We start from the raw sequence: 17,457 nt of genomic DNA on the forward strand, positions 1-17,457 counted from the left end.
CGACGAACCTGAGGTACCCCTGGTGTGAGGGGTAAATTGGAACGTGGAGATACGCATCCTTGATGTCCAAGGATACCATAAAGTCCCCTTCTTCCAGGTTCGCTATCACTGCTCTGAGTGACTCCATCTTGAACTTGAACTTTTTTTATGTACAGGTTCAAGGATTTCAGATTTAGAATAGGTCTTACCGAGCCATCCGGCTTCGGTACCACAAATAGAGTGGAATAATACCCCTTTCCTTGTTGTAAAAGAGGTACCTTGACAATCACCTGCTGAGAGTACAGCTTGTGAATGGCTTCCAAGACCGTCACCCTGTCGGAGGGGGACGTTGGTAAAGCAGACTTCAGGAAACGGCGAGGTGGATCCGTCTCTAGTTCCAACCTGTACCCCTGAGATATTATCTGCAGGATCCAGGGATCTACCTGCGAGTGAGCCCACTGCGCGCTGAAATTCTTGAGACGACCGCCCACCGCCCCCGAGTCCGCTTGAGAAGCCCCAGCGTCATGCTGAGGCTTTTGTAGAAGCGGGGGAGGGCTTCTGTTCCTGGGAAGGAGCTGCCTGTTGCAGTCTCTTCCCCCTTCCTCTGCCTCGTGGCAGATATGAATATCCCTTTGCTCTCTTGTTTTTAAAGGAACGAAAGGGCTGCGGTTGAAAAGTCGGTGTCTTTTTCTGTTAGGGAGTGACTTGAGGTAAAAAGGTGGATTTCCCGGCTGTAGCCGTGGCCACCAAATCCGATAGACCAACACCAAATAACTCCTCCCCTTTATACGGCAAAACTTCCATATGCCGTTTTGAGTCCGCATCACCTGACCACTGTCGCGTCCATAAACTTCTTCTGGCCGAAATGGACATAGCACTTACCCGTGATGCCAGTGTGCAAATATCCCTCTGTGCATCACGCATATAAAGAAATGCATCCTTTATTTGCTCTAAAGACAGTAAAACATTGTCCCTATCCAGGGTATCAATATTTTCAATCAGGGACTCTGACCAAGCTACCCCAGCACTGCACATCCAGGCTGTCGCTATAGCTGGTCGTAGTATAACACCTGTATGTGTGTATATACTTTTTTGGATATTTTCCATCCTCCTATCTGCTGGATCTTTAAGTGCGGCCGTCTCAGGAGAGGGTAACGCCACTTGTTTTGATAAGCGTGTGAGCGCCTTGTCCACCCTAGGAGGTGTTTCCCAGCGCGCCCTAACCTCTGGCGGGAAAGGGTATAAAGCCAATAACTTCTTTGAAATTAGCAGTTTTTTATCGGGGGCAACCCACGCTTCATCACACACCTCATTTAATTCATCTGATTCAGGAAAAACTATAGGTAGTTTTTTCACACCCCACATAATACCCTGTTTTGTGGTACCTGTAGTATCAGCAATATGTAACGCCTCATTCATTGCCAAAATCATATAACGTGTGGCCCTACTGGAAAATACGGTTGATTCGTCACCGTCGCCACTGGAATCAGTGCCTGTGTCTGGGTCCGTGTCGACCGACTGAGGTAACGGGCGTTTTACAGCCCCTGACGGTGTTTGAGGCGCCTGGACAGGTGCTAATTGATTGTCCGGCCGTCTCATGTCGTCAAACGACTGCTTTAGCGTGTTGACACTATCCCGTAATTCCATAAATAAAGCCATCCATTCTGGTGTCGACTCCCTAGGGGGTGACATCCCCATATTTGGCAATTGCTCCGCCTCCACACCAATATCGTCCTCATACATGTCGACACACACGTACCGACACACAGCAGACACACAGGGAATGCTCTTAAAGAAGACAGGACCCCACTAGCCCTTTGGGGAGACAGAGGGAGAGTTTGCCAGCACACACCAAAAGCGCTATATATGACAGGGATAGCCTTATAATAAGTGCTCCCTGTATAGCTGCTTTAATATATATATTTTTGCCACAATTTTGCCCCCCCTCTCTTGTTTTACCCTGTTTCTGTAGTGCAGTGCAGGGGAGAGCCTGGGAGCCTTCCTGACCAGCGGAGCTGTGTGAGGAAAATGGCGCTGTGTGCTGAGGAGATAGGCCCCGCCCCTTTTTCGGCGGGCTCGTCTCCCGCTCTTTAACGGATTCTGGCAGGGGTTAAATATCTCCATATAGCCCCCGGAGGCTATATGTGAGGTATTTTTAGCCAAAAAAATAGGTTTACATTGCCTCCCAGGGCGCCCCCCTCCCAGCGCCCTGCACCCTCAGTGACTGCCGTGTGAAGTGTGCTGAGAGGAAATGGCGCACAGCTGCAGTGCTGTGCGCTACCTTAAGAAGACTGAGGAGTCTTCTGCCGCCGATTCTGGACCTTCTCGTTTCAGCATCTGCAAGGGGGCCGGCGGCGAGGCTCCGGTGACCATCCAGGCTGTACCTGTGATCGTCCCTCTGGAGCTAATGTCCAGTAGCCAAAGAAGCCAATCCATCCTGCACGCAGGTGAGTTCACTTCTTCTCCCCTAAGTCCCTCGTTGCAGTGATCCTGTTGCCAGCAGGACTCACTGTAAAATAAAAAACCTAAGCTAAACTTTTCTAAGCAGCTCTTTAGGAGAGCCACCTAGATTGCACCCTTCTCGGCCGGGCACAAAAATCTAACTGAGGCTTGGAGGAGGGTCATAGGGGGAGGAGCCAGTACACACCACCTGATCGTAAAGCTTTACTTTTTGTGCCCTGTCTCCTGCGGAGCCGCTATTCCCCATGGTCCTTTCAGGAACCCCAGCATCCACTAGGACGATAGAGAAATGTAATCATTATAAAAAATATTTCCCAACATGTCCCTTAATACATAGCACAGAACTGTGTAACCATGGTTCCATCTGTGTGTTATATAAACTATAAGTGAATCCCATTACTGAATGCACTGCTCCCTGCAGCCTGGCCATAAATAACAGCTAGTAAACTCCAGGACAGGAAGCAGAAGAGATTTTCTGTGGGAAAAACTCTGTGTGGGGGATGAAAAGCCATTGGTACCTTCAAATATTTCACAAGCTCTCCGGGAAGATCTTTTGACCCTGGCTGGATCCTCTGGCAGTACTCAAAGAAATTGTACAGATGTAAATCCTGCAATACGACAATGTAGCAGTGTCAGATTATAGTAAAAATACCAAACAGAAATTGGCTGTAGCTGAAACAAGGAAATAGTATATAAAGAGAGAAAATGTTATTGCCAAAGAGACAATGCTACAACTGTATTACATCTATACATCACAGGACATTATACAGGTGAAGATAACCATGAAAAGCAAAATAAAATGAATGAGAGGCTAGGCTTTGACCATGTACTGTAACAGGTATTTATATCCCTATACTCATTGACAATAACATCTACAACCTCTTACCATAAAAAACTTTCACAAACCTCTGACACACACATTTATCTCTCTCTTCTGCTTCTGATAGCTGGTGACATTTCACCAAATCCAGGACCCAGCCACTTGCATCACTCGCATTCACCTGATTCACAGCAACATAGAAATCCAGCTAACCTCATAAACATCACATGTCTTCCATCACCCTCCAGATCACTAAAATGTGCCTTATGGAATGCACGCTCTGTTTGTAACAAATTAACATCTATCCATGACCTCTTCATATCTAACAACATCAATCTGCTGGCTATAACAGAAACCTGGCTCACACAATCTGACACAGCCTCCCCTGCAGCACTGGCACATGGTGGTCTCCACTTTACACACACCTCCAGACCCGATAACCATAAAGGAGGAGGAGTTGGACTTTTACTTTCCCAATCTTTTGCATATACTGTTCTACCACAGGTTCCATCACTCACATTTACATCATTTGAAGTACATTCCATTAGGGTTTACTCTCCTTTCTCTCTGCATGTTGCAGCTATCTACCGCCCACCTGGGCATCCAAAACAATTTTTGGAAGATTTTTCTGCCTGGCTCCCTCACTTTCTATCCTCTGACATCTCCACCATTATCATGGGTGATTTCAATATTGCTATTGATTGTCCAAAATCTGCTGCGCATGCCTCCAAACTACTCTCTCTAACCTCCTCTATTGGCCTCTCCCAATGGACTGACTCCTCTACTCATCAGGCGGGTCACTGCCTTGATCTAGTATTCACCAGACTATGCTCCATCTCTGAACTCACTAACACTCCTTTCCCCCTATCAGATCACAACCTTATCACCTGCATGCTTTCCTCTGTTAATTCAAACCCTGTGTTGCGGAAGTTCTCCAATCTTCCTCAAACTCGCAGAAATATTAACACAATTAATCTTCAAGAACTTTCCACTTCACTCCAACAACTGCTTTCACCTATTTCTGCATTCACCTCTCCTGAGATGGCTGTATCACACCTTAATAAGACTCTAGAACTAGCCCTTGATGAAGTGGCTCCAGCTACCCATCACACTCCACGTAGGCCTAGATGTCAACCATGGCACTCCAAATCAACAAGACAACTACAAAAACTCACACGAAAACTTGAACGTCAGTGGCGTAAATCTCGTATTTCAAGTGACTTCCTCACATATAAGACAGTCTACCATTCTTATAAAAATGCCCTGGACACTGCCAAACAAACATATTTCCAAACTCTTATCTCTGCTCAAGCCTCTAACCCCAAATGACTCTTTAATACATTTAAATCACTTCTGAATCCTCCCGCACCTACCCCACCAGCCACTATCAAGGCACAGGATCTTGCTTCCTACTTCAAGGAGAAGATTGATAAGATCCAAGATGAAATGGTATGCTCTTCGGCAGCCAGTGACCTGCTCCGTTCTGTACCTGAACCCTCTGGCACTCTTTCTTCATTTGATCCCACAAATGAAGATGAAGTATCATCACTCTTCTCATCCTGCTTCTCTACTACCTCTCCTTTTGATCCTTTACCCTCACAAATAAGTAAAGCTCTGTCTCTGGTGCTCATCCCTACCTTAACTAACATCTGTAATCTCTCTCTCTCTACTGGTATTTTTCCTTCACTCTTCAAGCATGCAGTGATTACTCCCATTTTAAAAAAACAAAATTCTGACCCTAATGCTCTCTCAAACTACCGCCCTATCTCTCAGCTCCCTTGTCTCTCTAAGCTACTTGAGAGACTTGCCTACACTCGACTCACACACTTTCTTAACTCATACACTTTGTTGGACCCACTTTAGTCAGGCTTCCATTCCCAACATTCCACAGAGACGGCACTGACTAAAGTGGTTAATGATTTGGTCACTACGAAGTCTAAAGGCCACTACTCACTACTTATTCTTCTAGATCTATCTGCTGCATTTGACACTGTAGACCACTCTCTTCTCATACAGACACTACAATCCCTAGGTCTTAAAGACACAGCCCTTTCTTGGTTCCTATCGTACCTATCTAATCGCTCCTTCAGTGTTCGCTTCTCTGAATCTACCTCCTCTTCGCTACCTCTTTCAGTTGGAGTACCGCAAGGCTCAGTCTTGGGTCCTCTGCTTTTCTCTATCTATACCTCATCTCTTGGTAAACTAATCAGCTCTTTTGGTTTTCAGTATCATCTGTACGCAGATGATACTCAAATCTACCAATCCTCCCCTGACTTGTCCCTATCTGTACTGGACCGTGTCACTGAATGCCTTTCTGCCATCTCATCCTGGATGACATCTCGCCACCTCAAACTTAATATTTCAAAGACAGAGTTAATTATATTTCCACCGGCCAATAGTAGGTACCAACCTGATATCTCTATCACTGTTGAAAACTCTACTATCTACCCTACCCCACAAGCTCGCTGCCTAGGTGTCATCCTTGACTCTGATCTGTCCTTTGTTCCCCACATTCAATCTGTCTCAAGATCATGTTACATGCATCTAAAAAACATATCCAAAATACGACCATACCTTACACAAGACACTGCTAAAACTCTAATCCACGCTCTCATTATCTCCCGCATTGATTATTGCAATAGTCTCCTAACTGGTCTTCCCAAAACAAGATTCTCACCACTACAATCCATTCTGAATGCAGCGGCGAGGCTTATCTTCCACGCTAGACGTTCATCGTCTGCAGATCCACTCTGTCAGTCCCTCCATTGGTTACCTGTACTCTACCGCATTCAATATAAAATACTTTTACTCACACACAAGGCCATTAACCAAGCTACACCAATGTACATCACTTCGCTTATCACAAAATATCTCCCAACCCGACCTCTGCGCTCTTCACAAGACCTGCGTCTCTCATCCACACTCATTACTCGCTCCCACTCACGACTGCAGGACTTTCATCGGGCTGCACCCACCCTGTGGAATGCCCTACCACGCACAATAAGACTCTCCTCTAGTCTCCAAACCTTCAAGCGTTCCCTCAAAACTCACCTCTTTAGGCAAGCGTATCAAATTCCTGAACCGCCCACATAACTTTCATAAACCTTCCTATCAAATTACATCCACTGTGTACAGTCCACACATATCCTCACATGTCTTCTCATTCTATGCAATAGATAGCACCTTTCCTTGTGTACATATGCCTATTTCCCTATAGATTGTAAGCTTGCGAGCAGGGCCTTCCTAACTCTATGACTGTTATCACCCAGTTTGTTATTATTATTTCAAATTGTAAAGCGCAACGGAATTTGCTGCGCTATATAAGAAACTGTTAATAAATAAATAAATAAATAAATATGCTTCCATGGGCTGTTGCTATTTATCATCCCAGACACCGAAAACTGTCCCAACAGGTATCCGGTCTTTAGGTTGACAGTACTTCGGTCGGCACTAATTAGATGGATCACTATTGGTTAACGTGCATTAGGTCGACATGGTCAATAAGGTCACTAGGTCGACATGGCAAAGGTCGACACATGAAAAGGTCGACATGAGTTTTTCACAATTTTCTATTTTATTTTTTTTATACTTGTTTAAACTTTAAATTATCCACGTTGACTACGATTGGGAATAATAACATGCCTTGCACTAATTGGTGTTTCCGGTCACTTTACGAAGAAAACGTCAAAAAAAATATATTAAAAAAACTCACGTCGGCCTTTTTCCATGTCGACCTAATGACTGTGTCGACCTATTTCAGGTGTCGACCTAGTCACTGTCGATCAATAGTGGTAGACCTAATAACTGTAACCCTAGTTACTGTCGACCCTATGATCCACACCCGTCCCAACATCCGTTGTAAGATGGCGGGACAAAATGGTCATGTGGAGCAGTGGTCTACCTGCTCTGGCCTGGTGGAAAAATTGGAATGTAATAGAGAACATTACACATGTGAGAAGTCTTGTCATCTTGCTTATCGAACCCCCATTGTACAATTTGGAAAACAAATGCAAATCACTGAGACTGAGTACGATGGGTATAGACGGGGTCCAAAGGAGCCGGTGTACTTTAAATTTCTTCACTGGAAATGCTGGCTCCTCCCCTCTATGCCCCCTCCCACAAGCAGTTAAAGGTAAAACAGTGTCCGAAGGAGAAAGAACATATATGAGAGAAGGAACATAATAACAAGAAGTGGTGAGATTTATACACCAGCACACCACTAACATATAACAACCATATAACAACCAGCAACGGCTGGTAACAACAACAGCAACAGCTGAACAGGTAACCACATAAAAGAGAACCTGCAGAAAAGTGAACACACTGAGGCGGGTGCCCAATATCTCTTATGGACTACGAGAAAAGGATTTACCGGTAGGTAATTAAAATCCTATTTTCTCTAGCATCCATAAGGGATATTGGGGAGACTTAGTACGATGGGAACGTCCCAAAGCTTCCAAAACGGGTGGGAACGTGCAGAGACTTCTGCAGCAACGCCTGCCCAAACTGCGTATACTCTTTGGCCAAGGTATCAAACTGGTAGAACTTCACAAAAGTGTTCTTCCTCGACCAGGTACCAGCTCGGCATAGTTGCAAGGCCGAGACTCTACGGGAAGCCGCCCAGGAAAAGCCCACCGATCTTGTAGAATGGGCCTTCAGAGACTCATGCTGCATTCAGATCGCAAATGCCGGATCCTACCCGGTAAGAGAAACGTGTACTTACCGGGTGGGATCCGGCATTTGCGCTCCGTTGCTGGCTTTCCGACCCGGCAATATACCGGGTCGGTTGCCATAGCAGCGGAGGGCGCAGCAGCAGCAGGGGCGGGGGTGGAGGCGGTGCCGGGAGATGAGCTCATCTCCTGCGCCGCCTCTGCCTATGCTGTGAATGGGAGCCGTGTCGCATCGGAACGGCTCCCATTCACACTGCGCCTGACCCGGTAATCAACCCGGTAATAACCCTTCTTTTTTACCGGGTTGAATTACCGGGTCAGGCGACCCGCTAATTCTGAAAAGGACCTTTCACATCGCACACTGACCCGTTTCGACACGGCAATATGCTGTGTCGATACCGGGTTTTTAGTGCGATGTGAAAGGGGTGTTAGGAAAAGTTAAGGCTGCCGACACATGGGCTTGTTGGATAGTAAGCCTAAGCCAACGGGCAATTGACTGCTTTGAAGCAGGACAACCCTTTTTCTGTGCATCATAGAGCACGAACAAGGAATCTTTCTGATCCGAGCTGTCCACTTGACATAGATCTTCAAGGCTCATACAACATCCAATGCCTCCTGAGGAGCAGAAGCGTCAGAACTTGACGGAACCACAGTAGGTTGATTCAGGTGAAACGCAGAGACAACCTTCAGCAGGAACTGCTGCCCTGAGATCCGCTATGTCCTCGTAAAAGACCAAGTATGAACTTTTACACGATAAAGCCCCCAATTCTGAGACACGTCTAGCAGAAGCCAGGGCCAGTAACATCACCATCTTCCACGTGAGGTACTTGTCTTGTACCGTCATCAGAGGTTCAAACCAGGATGACTGTAGAAATTCCAACATCACATTCAAATCCCAGGGTGCCGTAGGCAGCACAAAAGGTGGTTGTATGTGGATTACCCCGTTTAAGAAGGTCTGAACTTCTGAAAACAGTGCCAATTTCTTCTGGAAGAAAATGAAGAGAGCTGAAATCTCGACCTTAAACGGAACCCAGACGTAAGCCCTTATCCACACCAGCCTGCAGGAAACGTACGAAACGTCCCAAGTGGAACTCTGCAGGTGGATATGTGCGTTCCTCGCACCAGGAGACATATCTTCTCTAGATATGATGATAGTGTTTTGATGTCACAGGTTTCCTGGCCTGAACCATGGTAGCAATAACCTTTTTGGAAAGGCCCTTGTGAGCTAGGATGTTCCACTCAACCTCCATGCCGTCCAACGAAGTCGCCGTAAGTCCGGGTAGACGAACGGTCCTTGTTGAAGAAGATCACTTCTTAGTGGTAGAGACCAAGGGTCTTTGACGGACATGTCCAGAAGATCCGTGTATTACGCCCTCCGAGGGCAATCCGGGGCAATAAGAACTGCCTGGACTACTTGATTTCTGATTCGCTTGAGCACCCTTGAGAGCAACGGAATCGGAGGAAACAGGTAGACCAGCTGGTAAGGCCAAGGCGACGTCAGTGCATCTACTGCCCTCGCCTGAGGGTCCCTGGTTTGTGAGCAATACCAGTGAAGCTTCTTGTTGAGTCGAGAAGCCAACATGTCTATTTGTGAGCAGCCCCACCGGTCGATGATTTGCCGAAACACCTGATGTTGGAGCCCCCACTCCCCCGGGTGGAGATCGTGACGACTCAGGAAGTCCGCTTCCCAGTTGTGCACTCCCGGAATGAAGATTGCCGAAATTGCTCTGGCATTTCTTTCCGCCCAGAGGGGTATCTTTGACACCTCTCACATGCAGGCTCTGCTTTTTGTCCCTCCCTGCCGATTGATGTACGCCACTGCTGTGGCGTTGTGCGACTGTACTTGGATCGCGTGATCCTTGAGTAGAGGAGAGGCCTGAAGCAGAGCATTGTAGATTGCCCGAAGTTCCAGAATGTTGATCGGAAGGAGGGCTTCATGGGCTGACCACCTGCCCTGGAACTGCGCCCTTGGGTGACAGCTCCCCATCCTCGCAGACTCGCATCCGTTGTGAGGAGGATCCAATCCTGAATCCCAAAACTCCAGCCTTCCGGGAGATTGGAGGACTGCAGCCACCACAGGAGGGAAATCCTGGCCTGAGGTGACAGCTGTATCATCCGGTGCATCTGTTGATGTGATCCGGACCACTTGCTCAGGAGATCCAATTGAAATGTTCTGGCATGGAACCTCCCATATTTGATCGCCTCATATAAGGCAACCATCTTCCCCAACAATCTTATGCAAAGATGGATGGATACTCGAGCAGGTCGGAGCACCTTGCGGACCATCTCCTGAATTGTTCTCGCTTTGTCCTCCGGGAGGAACACCTTCTGGGTCACAGTATCCAGTAACATACCCAGGAACAGGAGCCGCCGAGTTGGCTCCAGGTGGGACTTCTGTAAATTGAGAATCCATCCATGGTGTGACAGAAGTTGGATAGTGCGGTCGATATGTAGCAATAAAAGCTCCCTGGATCTTGCTTTTATCAGAAGATAGTCCGGGTAATTGACAACATTGAGCCCCTGGACCCGGAGCTGGAACAGCATCTCTGCCATTACCTTTGTGAATACCCTTGGAACTGTGGACAGGCCGAAGGGCAGTGCCTGGAACTGGTAGTGGTCGTCCAGCAGGGCAAGCCTCAGATAAGCCTGATGAGGTGGCCAAATAGGAATATGAAGGTAGGCATCCTTGATATCCAAGGAAATCTTCCAGGGCCGCAATCACTGCTGTCAAGGATTCCATTTTGAACTTGAAAACCTTTAGGTAAGGGTTCAGGGACTTTAGATTCAAAATGGGCCTTACCGAGCCGTCAGGCTTCGGTACCACAAACAGGTTGGAGTAATAACACCTGCCTCGTTGTGGTATTGGTACTGGAACAATGACGTGGGACTGGACCAACTTTTGGATTGCCTGTTGCAACGTAACTTGCATATCCTCCAAAGCTGGCGAGCTTCAATTGAAAAATCGTTGGGGAGGAGCACAGTCGAACTCCAGCTTGTAGCCCTGAGAAATGAGGTCCCTGACCAGGTATCCTGGCAGGAAACTTCCCAGACGCAGCTGAAGTGACGCAGTCGAGCTCCCACCTCGAGATCCCCTCGGGGTGGGTGGGCACTGTCATGCTTAGTGGAAGCAGAACTGGTGCTCATTTCCTGAGAACCGGTGTTTGCAGGTCTTTTTGTCTTACCTCTGGTGCCTCTATTAGCATTGGAGGCACCCCTGGCCCTAGATCGAAATCTGTTAGACCGAAAGGACTGAACAGACAGCTCCGGGTAGGAACACCTAGCCGGCGGCGCCCCAGAGGGGAGAAACGTAAGATTTCCCTGCAGTGACTTTTGGATTCCACGTATCGACCCCAAAGAGCCATTCCCCAGAAAAGGGGAGGGATTCCACACTACGCTTGGATTCTGCGTCCGCTATCCACTGACGCAACCACAAGGCCCTGCGCGCCGACACTGCCATGGCAGACGTGGTAGCATTAATATTGCCCATTTCCTTGAGCGAGTCACACAGGACGCGTACAGTGTCCTGAATGTGCTTCAGGAGAGTCACCGTAGTGACCAGAGGCTTATCCCCGGAGAGACCCTTCTGAATATGAGCAGCCCACGTATGAATGGCACGGGTCATCTAGCAACCCGCTATGACTGTCCTTTGCGATACACCTGCTGCTGTGTAGATAGACTTTAGTGTAGTCTCTATCTTTCTGTCCCCAGGGTCCTTTATGGTAAAGGAGCCCGGGGCAGGCAGTACCGCCTTTTTTGACAGTCGAGAGACTGAGACGTCAACTCCCGGGGGCTCTTACCAGAATTTCCTATCTTCAGGAGCAAATGAGAAAGTGTGCAAAATCTTTTTGACACTTGGTATTTTTTTGTCTGGATTTTCCAGGCTAATTTAAATAGGTCGACTTACTCTGCAGAATCAGGGAAACTGACATTAGGCTTGTTTTGTGTAAAGAAAAACGACTGCTGTGAAGCAGCGTCCTCTATAGGGAGCTTTAACACATCCCGTATAGCCAGAATGAGGGGTTCAATACCCTGAGCAGAAGCGGATTCCCCACTAACGGGATCCAAGTCATCCCCATCCTCCTGTATTTCCTCATCTGAATCAGAGAGCAGAGCAGGTAACCCACGCTTTTGTGGTCCTGAGTTAGGGAGGGGGAGGGGGAAGCTGTGTAACATCTGACCTAGCAGCTAAGTCTACACCAGCCTGTTGTAGTAGCTGAGTTTTCTGAATATTAGTTGCGATGACATATCAGACATCAGTCTTCAGAGCCCCTAACCAGGATGGCTCTGGTCCCCCTCCCCCAGCCTTCACTGAGCTGTGAAGATTGGCTGCATTGTTCACATGAAAAAGAATCAGATGATAAGGGAGATAATCTGGTGTGGCATACACTGCATAGTTTGTGTTTACCCATGTTCACAGTAATCACAATAACATACACATACACACAGACAGTAATACTTAGCAAGCCTGCCCTTACTGTATGTGAGAGGAGACACACAGAGAGAGAAGACCAGCACACCCCAGCTACACAGCCCCAGTGAGGCTGTCAGCTTATTATATCACAGTGAAACACTAATGATTTCTGTCCTGCGTAGGACACAGAATGTGTACAATAGCGGCTCTCCCCCTATGCTACACCCTGTACCAGTTTTCCTGCGTGTCTTGTGAGAGTCAGGAGGACCTGCATGTGCTTGCTGCTGCTGCATTAAGCAGAGGAAGGAGCCACAATGCTGCTGGTCCCGCTCTGAGGTAGCTCCGTCCCCCTTTCCCAATGGGGCCAGAGCTACAGAGATTTTTATACTGGCAATGTCTCCTATGTTGCTTAAAAACATCACACAAGTGCTAGTTTAAGGCACCACAAGCCAGTCTACACTGGGGGCTCTAGCGGGTCCCCCACAGGAGGGTCCCGTATGCCGCACCATGAACCGGGGGACCTCCCTAGCGGGGCCCCCGGCTTGTACTCACTACAGTCGTAACCTTTAGGCATATGTCAGGGGTGTGCGGCATGCTGCGATTGCGACAACTAAGGCGCAGTGCCCCGCTGAACAAACAACCCCTCAGGACGGTGGTCCTGCAGCAAGGAAGCCGCTCTGAAACCTTGCAAGGTCGGTGACCGTCACCCCCCTAACTCCCACGGTGCAGGTATGCTGTTGCACAAACAGCATACCGAAAAAAATAAAAGTTTAAAAGAAATTGAAGAAAACTCTCTGGAGCTGCAGAGATGTGCATCCTCTCTTGAGGGCACTTTTTTCTAAAACTGACTGTGGGAGGGGGCATAGAGGGGAGGAGCCAGCACACCCAGTGAATAAATTTAAAGTGCATCGGCTCCTTTGGACCCCTTCTATACCCATCGTACTAAGGGGGTCATTCCGAGTTGATCGCTCCCTAGCTATTTTTTGCAGCACTGCGATCAGGTCAAAACTCGGCATAACTACGCATGCGTATGCACAGCAATGCGCAGGCGCATTCTACGGTTACAAAGCGGATCTGTGCTGAGCGATGGATTTAACGAAGAATACATTTGCACAGCCGATCGCAAGGAGATTGACAGGAAGAAGGCGTTTGTGGGTGTCAACTGACCGTTTTCAGGGAGTGGTTGGAAAAACACAGGCGTGTCCAAGCGTTTGCAGGGCGGGTGTCTGACGTCAATTCCGGGACCAGACAGGCTGAACTGATCGCAGCGGCTGAGTAAGTACAGACCTACTCAGAAACTGCACAAACCTTTTTTGTACCGCTCGGCTGCACAAGCGTTCGCACACTTGCAAAGCAAAAATACACTCCCCCATAGGCGGCGACTCTCTGATCGCAGCGCTGCAAAAAATAGCTAGCGAGCGATCAAATCGGAATGACCCCATAAGTCTCCCCAATATCCCTTATGGATGCTAGAGAAAAGTCGCCTGACGCTAGAAGATTCTCACACGACCTGGCACGCCAGAAGGGCTGTTTGGTGTTACTGTAGCAAAGATGAATGAGGACACATTAGTATTTATGGCCACGTCTGAAATACACTGTTCTGCTGTGATGACAATAATTTAATTGGCTGCAGGTTGCTCCCCAGCCACCACAAAACCTGGAACATACATACAACAGAGAAGATTGGTAACAAAAGGTGCTCTGACCTTGGCCATATATACCTTACATATTAGAGTACTTAGGGGCAGATATACTGAGTCTTGGAGAGAGAAACTACAGTACCTACCAATCAGTTTTTGTTATTTTTTCAAACACAACCCGCAACAAGGCAGTTAGGAGCCGATTGGCTGGTACTTAATCTCTCTCCAGTTTATATCTCTCCAACACTTCGTACACATGACCCTCAAATCTAAACTTCATATATAAGGCACCTATTCACACATGTGAACAAAATATACTGTATTGGTGTTGTGGAGATTTGCGATATCAACCTATCAGACTAAGGGGGTCATTCAGATCTGATCACTGCTGTGCGTTTTCGCACAGCAGGCGATCAGGTCATACCAGAGCATGTGTATGCACCGCAATGCACACGCGCGTCGGACAACAACAACGGGCATTGCCGGTGAGTGACGGGATGGTGCGAAAAATCCGTTTGCACGGGCGTTCGCAAGGTGATTGACAGTAGGAAGCTTTTTGTGGGTGGTAACTGACCGTTAACTGGGAGTGTTTGGGAAAACGCAGGCGTGTCCAAACGTTTTCAGGGAGGGTGTCTGACATCAACTCCGGTCACGATCAGCCTGATTCTACTGCACTGTAGGAGTAAGTCCTTGCTGCGCAGAGACTGCACACACAGAATTTTAGCAGCTCAGCTACACATAACATTGCACACTTGCACAGCGAAAAAATACACTCCTCCTGTAGGTGGCGACTATCTGATCGCAGGACAGCAAAAAACGCAGCCCAGCGATCAGATGTGAATGACCTCCTAAATACATACTGGTAGTTTAGTGGGCTGCTGACAGAAAAATGAGCCTTAATATGTGTGCTTACATGGCAGATTATTTAGACTGCAGTCTCTAATAGGACAGGGACTTATGTGGATGATTACATTTTCACTGCACAGCAATACATTATATAAAAAAATAAGAATTTACTCACCGGTAATTCTATTTCTCGTAGTCCGTAGTGGATGCTGGGAACTCCGTAAGGACCATGGGGAATAGACGGGCTCCGCAGGAGACTGGGCACTCTAAAAGAAAGATTAGGTACTATCTGGTGTGCACTGGCTCCTCCCTCTATGCCCCTCCTCCAGACCTCAGTTAGGGTAACTGTGCCCGGAAGAGCTGACACAACAAGGAAAGGATTTGGAATCCAGGGTAAGACTCATACCAGCCACACCAATCACACTGTACAACTTGTGATAACCATACCCAGTTAACAGTATGAACAACAACTGAGCCTCATTTAACGAATGGCTCATAACAATAACCCTTTAGTTAAGCAATAACTATATACATGTATTGCAGAGAGTCCGCACTTGGGACGGGCGCCCAGCATCCACTACGGACTACGAGAAATAGAATTACCGGTGAGTAAATTCTTATTTTCTCTGACGTCCTAGTGGATGCCGGGAACTCCGTAAGGACCATGGGGATTATACCAAAGCTCCCAAACGGGCGGGAGAGTGCGGATGACTCTGCAGCACCGCATGAGCAAACTCAAGGTCCTCCTCAGTCAGGGTGTCAAACTTGTAGAACTTAGCAAACGTGTTTGACCCCGACCAAGTAGCAGCTCGGCAAAGCTGTAAAGCCGAGACCCCTCGGGCAGCCGCCCAAGAAGAGCCCACCTTCCTTGTGGAACGAGCTTTCACTGATTTTTGATGCGGCAATCCAGCCGCAGAGTGAACCAGCTGAATCGTGCTATAGATACAGCGAACAATAGTCTGCTTCGAAGCAGGAGCGCCAACCTTGTTGGCTGCATACAGAATAAACAGCGACTCAGACTTTCTGACTCCCGCCGTTCTGGAAACATACATTTTCAAAGCCCGGACTACGTCCAGCAACTTGGTATCCTCCAAGTCCCTAGTAGCCGCAGGCACCACAATAGGCTGGTTCAAATGAAACGATGATACCACCCTAGGAAGAAATTGGGGACGAGTCCTCAATTCTGCCCAGTCCATATGGAAGATCAGATAAGGGTTTTTACATGACAAAATCGCCAATTCTGACAAACGCCTAGCCGAAGCTAAGGCCAATAGCATGACCACTTTCCACGTGAGATATTTTAGCTCCACGGTCTTAAGTGGCTCAAACCAGTGGGATTTCAGGAAATCCAACACAACGTTAAGATCCCAAGGTGCCAACGGTGGCACAAAAGGAGGCTGAATATGCAGCACCCCCAGAACAACGTCTGAACTTCAGGCAGTGAAGCCAGTTCTTTTTGAGAGAAAATGTATAGGGCCGAAATCTTGACCTTTATGGATCCTAATTTTAGGCCCATAGTCACTCCTGACTTTAGGAAGTGCAGGAATCGACCCCGCTGGAATTCCTCTGTAGGGCCTTCCCGGCCTCACACCAAGCAACCTATTTTCTCCATATACAGTGAAAAAGTCTTGCTGTCACGTCTTTCCTAGCCTTTATCAGCGTAGGAATAACTGCATCCGGAATGCCCTTTTCCACTAGGATCCGGCGTTCAACCGCCATGCCGTCAAATGCAGCCGCGGTAAGTCTTGGAACAGACAGGGCCCCTGTTGCAACATGTCCTGTCTGAGAGGCAGAAGCCATGGGTCCTCTGAGAGCATTTCTTGCAGCTCCGGGTACCGAGTCCTTCTTGGCCAATTCGGAGCAAAGAATATTGTTCTCACTCCTCCTTTTATTACAATTCTCAGCCCTTGGGTATGAGAGGTAGAGGAGGGAATACACAGACCGACTGGAACACCCACTGTGTTACTAGTGCGACCACAGCTATCACCTGAGGGTCCCTTTACCCGGCGTAAAACCTTTTTTAGTTTTTTATTGAGGTGGGACGCCATCTAGTCCACCTGAGGCAGTTCCCATCAATTTGCAAACTGCGTGAAGACTTCCTGATGAAGTCCCCACTTTCCCGGGTGGAGGTCGTGCCTGCTGAGGAAGTCTGCTTCCCAGATGTCCACTCCCGGAATGAACACTGCTGACAGTGCGCTTACTTGATTCTCCGCCCAGCGAAGAATCCTGGTGGCTTCTACCCTCGCCACCCTGCTCCTTGTGCCGCCTTGGCGGTTTACATGAACCCCTGCGGTCTGACTGAATCAGAACCGGTTGGTCGCGAAGCAGGATCTCCGCTTGACTTAGGGCGTTGTATATGGCCCTTAGTTCCAGGATATTGATGTGAAGGCAAGTCTGTTGACTCGACCACAGACCTTGGAAATTTCTTCCCTGTGTAACTGCCCCCCACCCTCGGAGGCTTGCATCCGCGGTCACCAGGATCCAGTCCTGAATGCCGAATCTGCGGCCCTCGAGAAGGTGAGCACTCTGCAGCCACCACAGGAGAGACACCCTGGCCCTGGGGGATAGGGTGATTAACCGATGCATCTGAAGAGGTGATCCGGACCACTTGTCCAGTAAGTGCCATTGGAA

General features: G+C 48.1%; 1 protein-coding gene across 2 annotated transcripts in view; it reads right to left on the reverse strand.

Annotated features, from left to right (window-relative positions):
* DOCK11 (dedicator of cytokinesis 11) overlaps positions 1-17,457 on the reverse strand; it is a 981,167-nt gene that overhangs the window by 601,405 nt on the left and 362,305 nt on the right. For both annotated transcript variants that reach the window (XM_063937505.1, XM_063937504.1), the window contains exon 23: positions 2,958-3,047. In XM_063937505.1, coding sequence (XP_063793575.1) covers positions 2,958-3,047 — 90 coding nt within the window. The remainder of the gene's footprint in view (positions 1-2,957; positions 3,048-17,457) is intronic.

The sequence above is a fragment of the Pseudophryne corroboree genome, chromosome 8 (assembly GCF_028390025.1).
Source record: "Pseudophryne corroboree isolate aPseCor3 chromosome 8, aPseCor3.hap2, whole genome shotgun sequence".
Lineage (NCBI taxonomy): Eukaryota > Metazoa > Chordata > Amphibia > Anura > Myobatrachidae > Pseudophryne > Pseudophryne corroboree.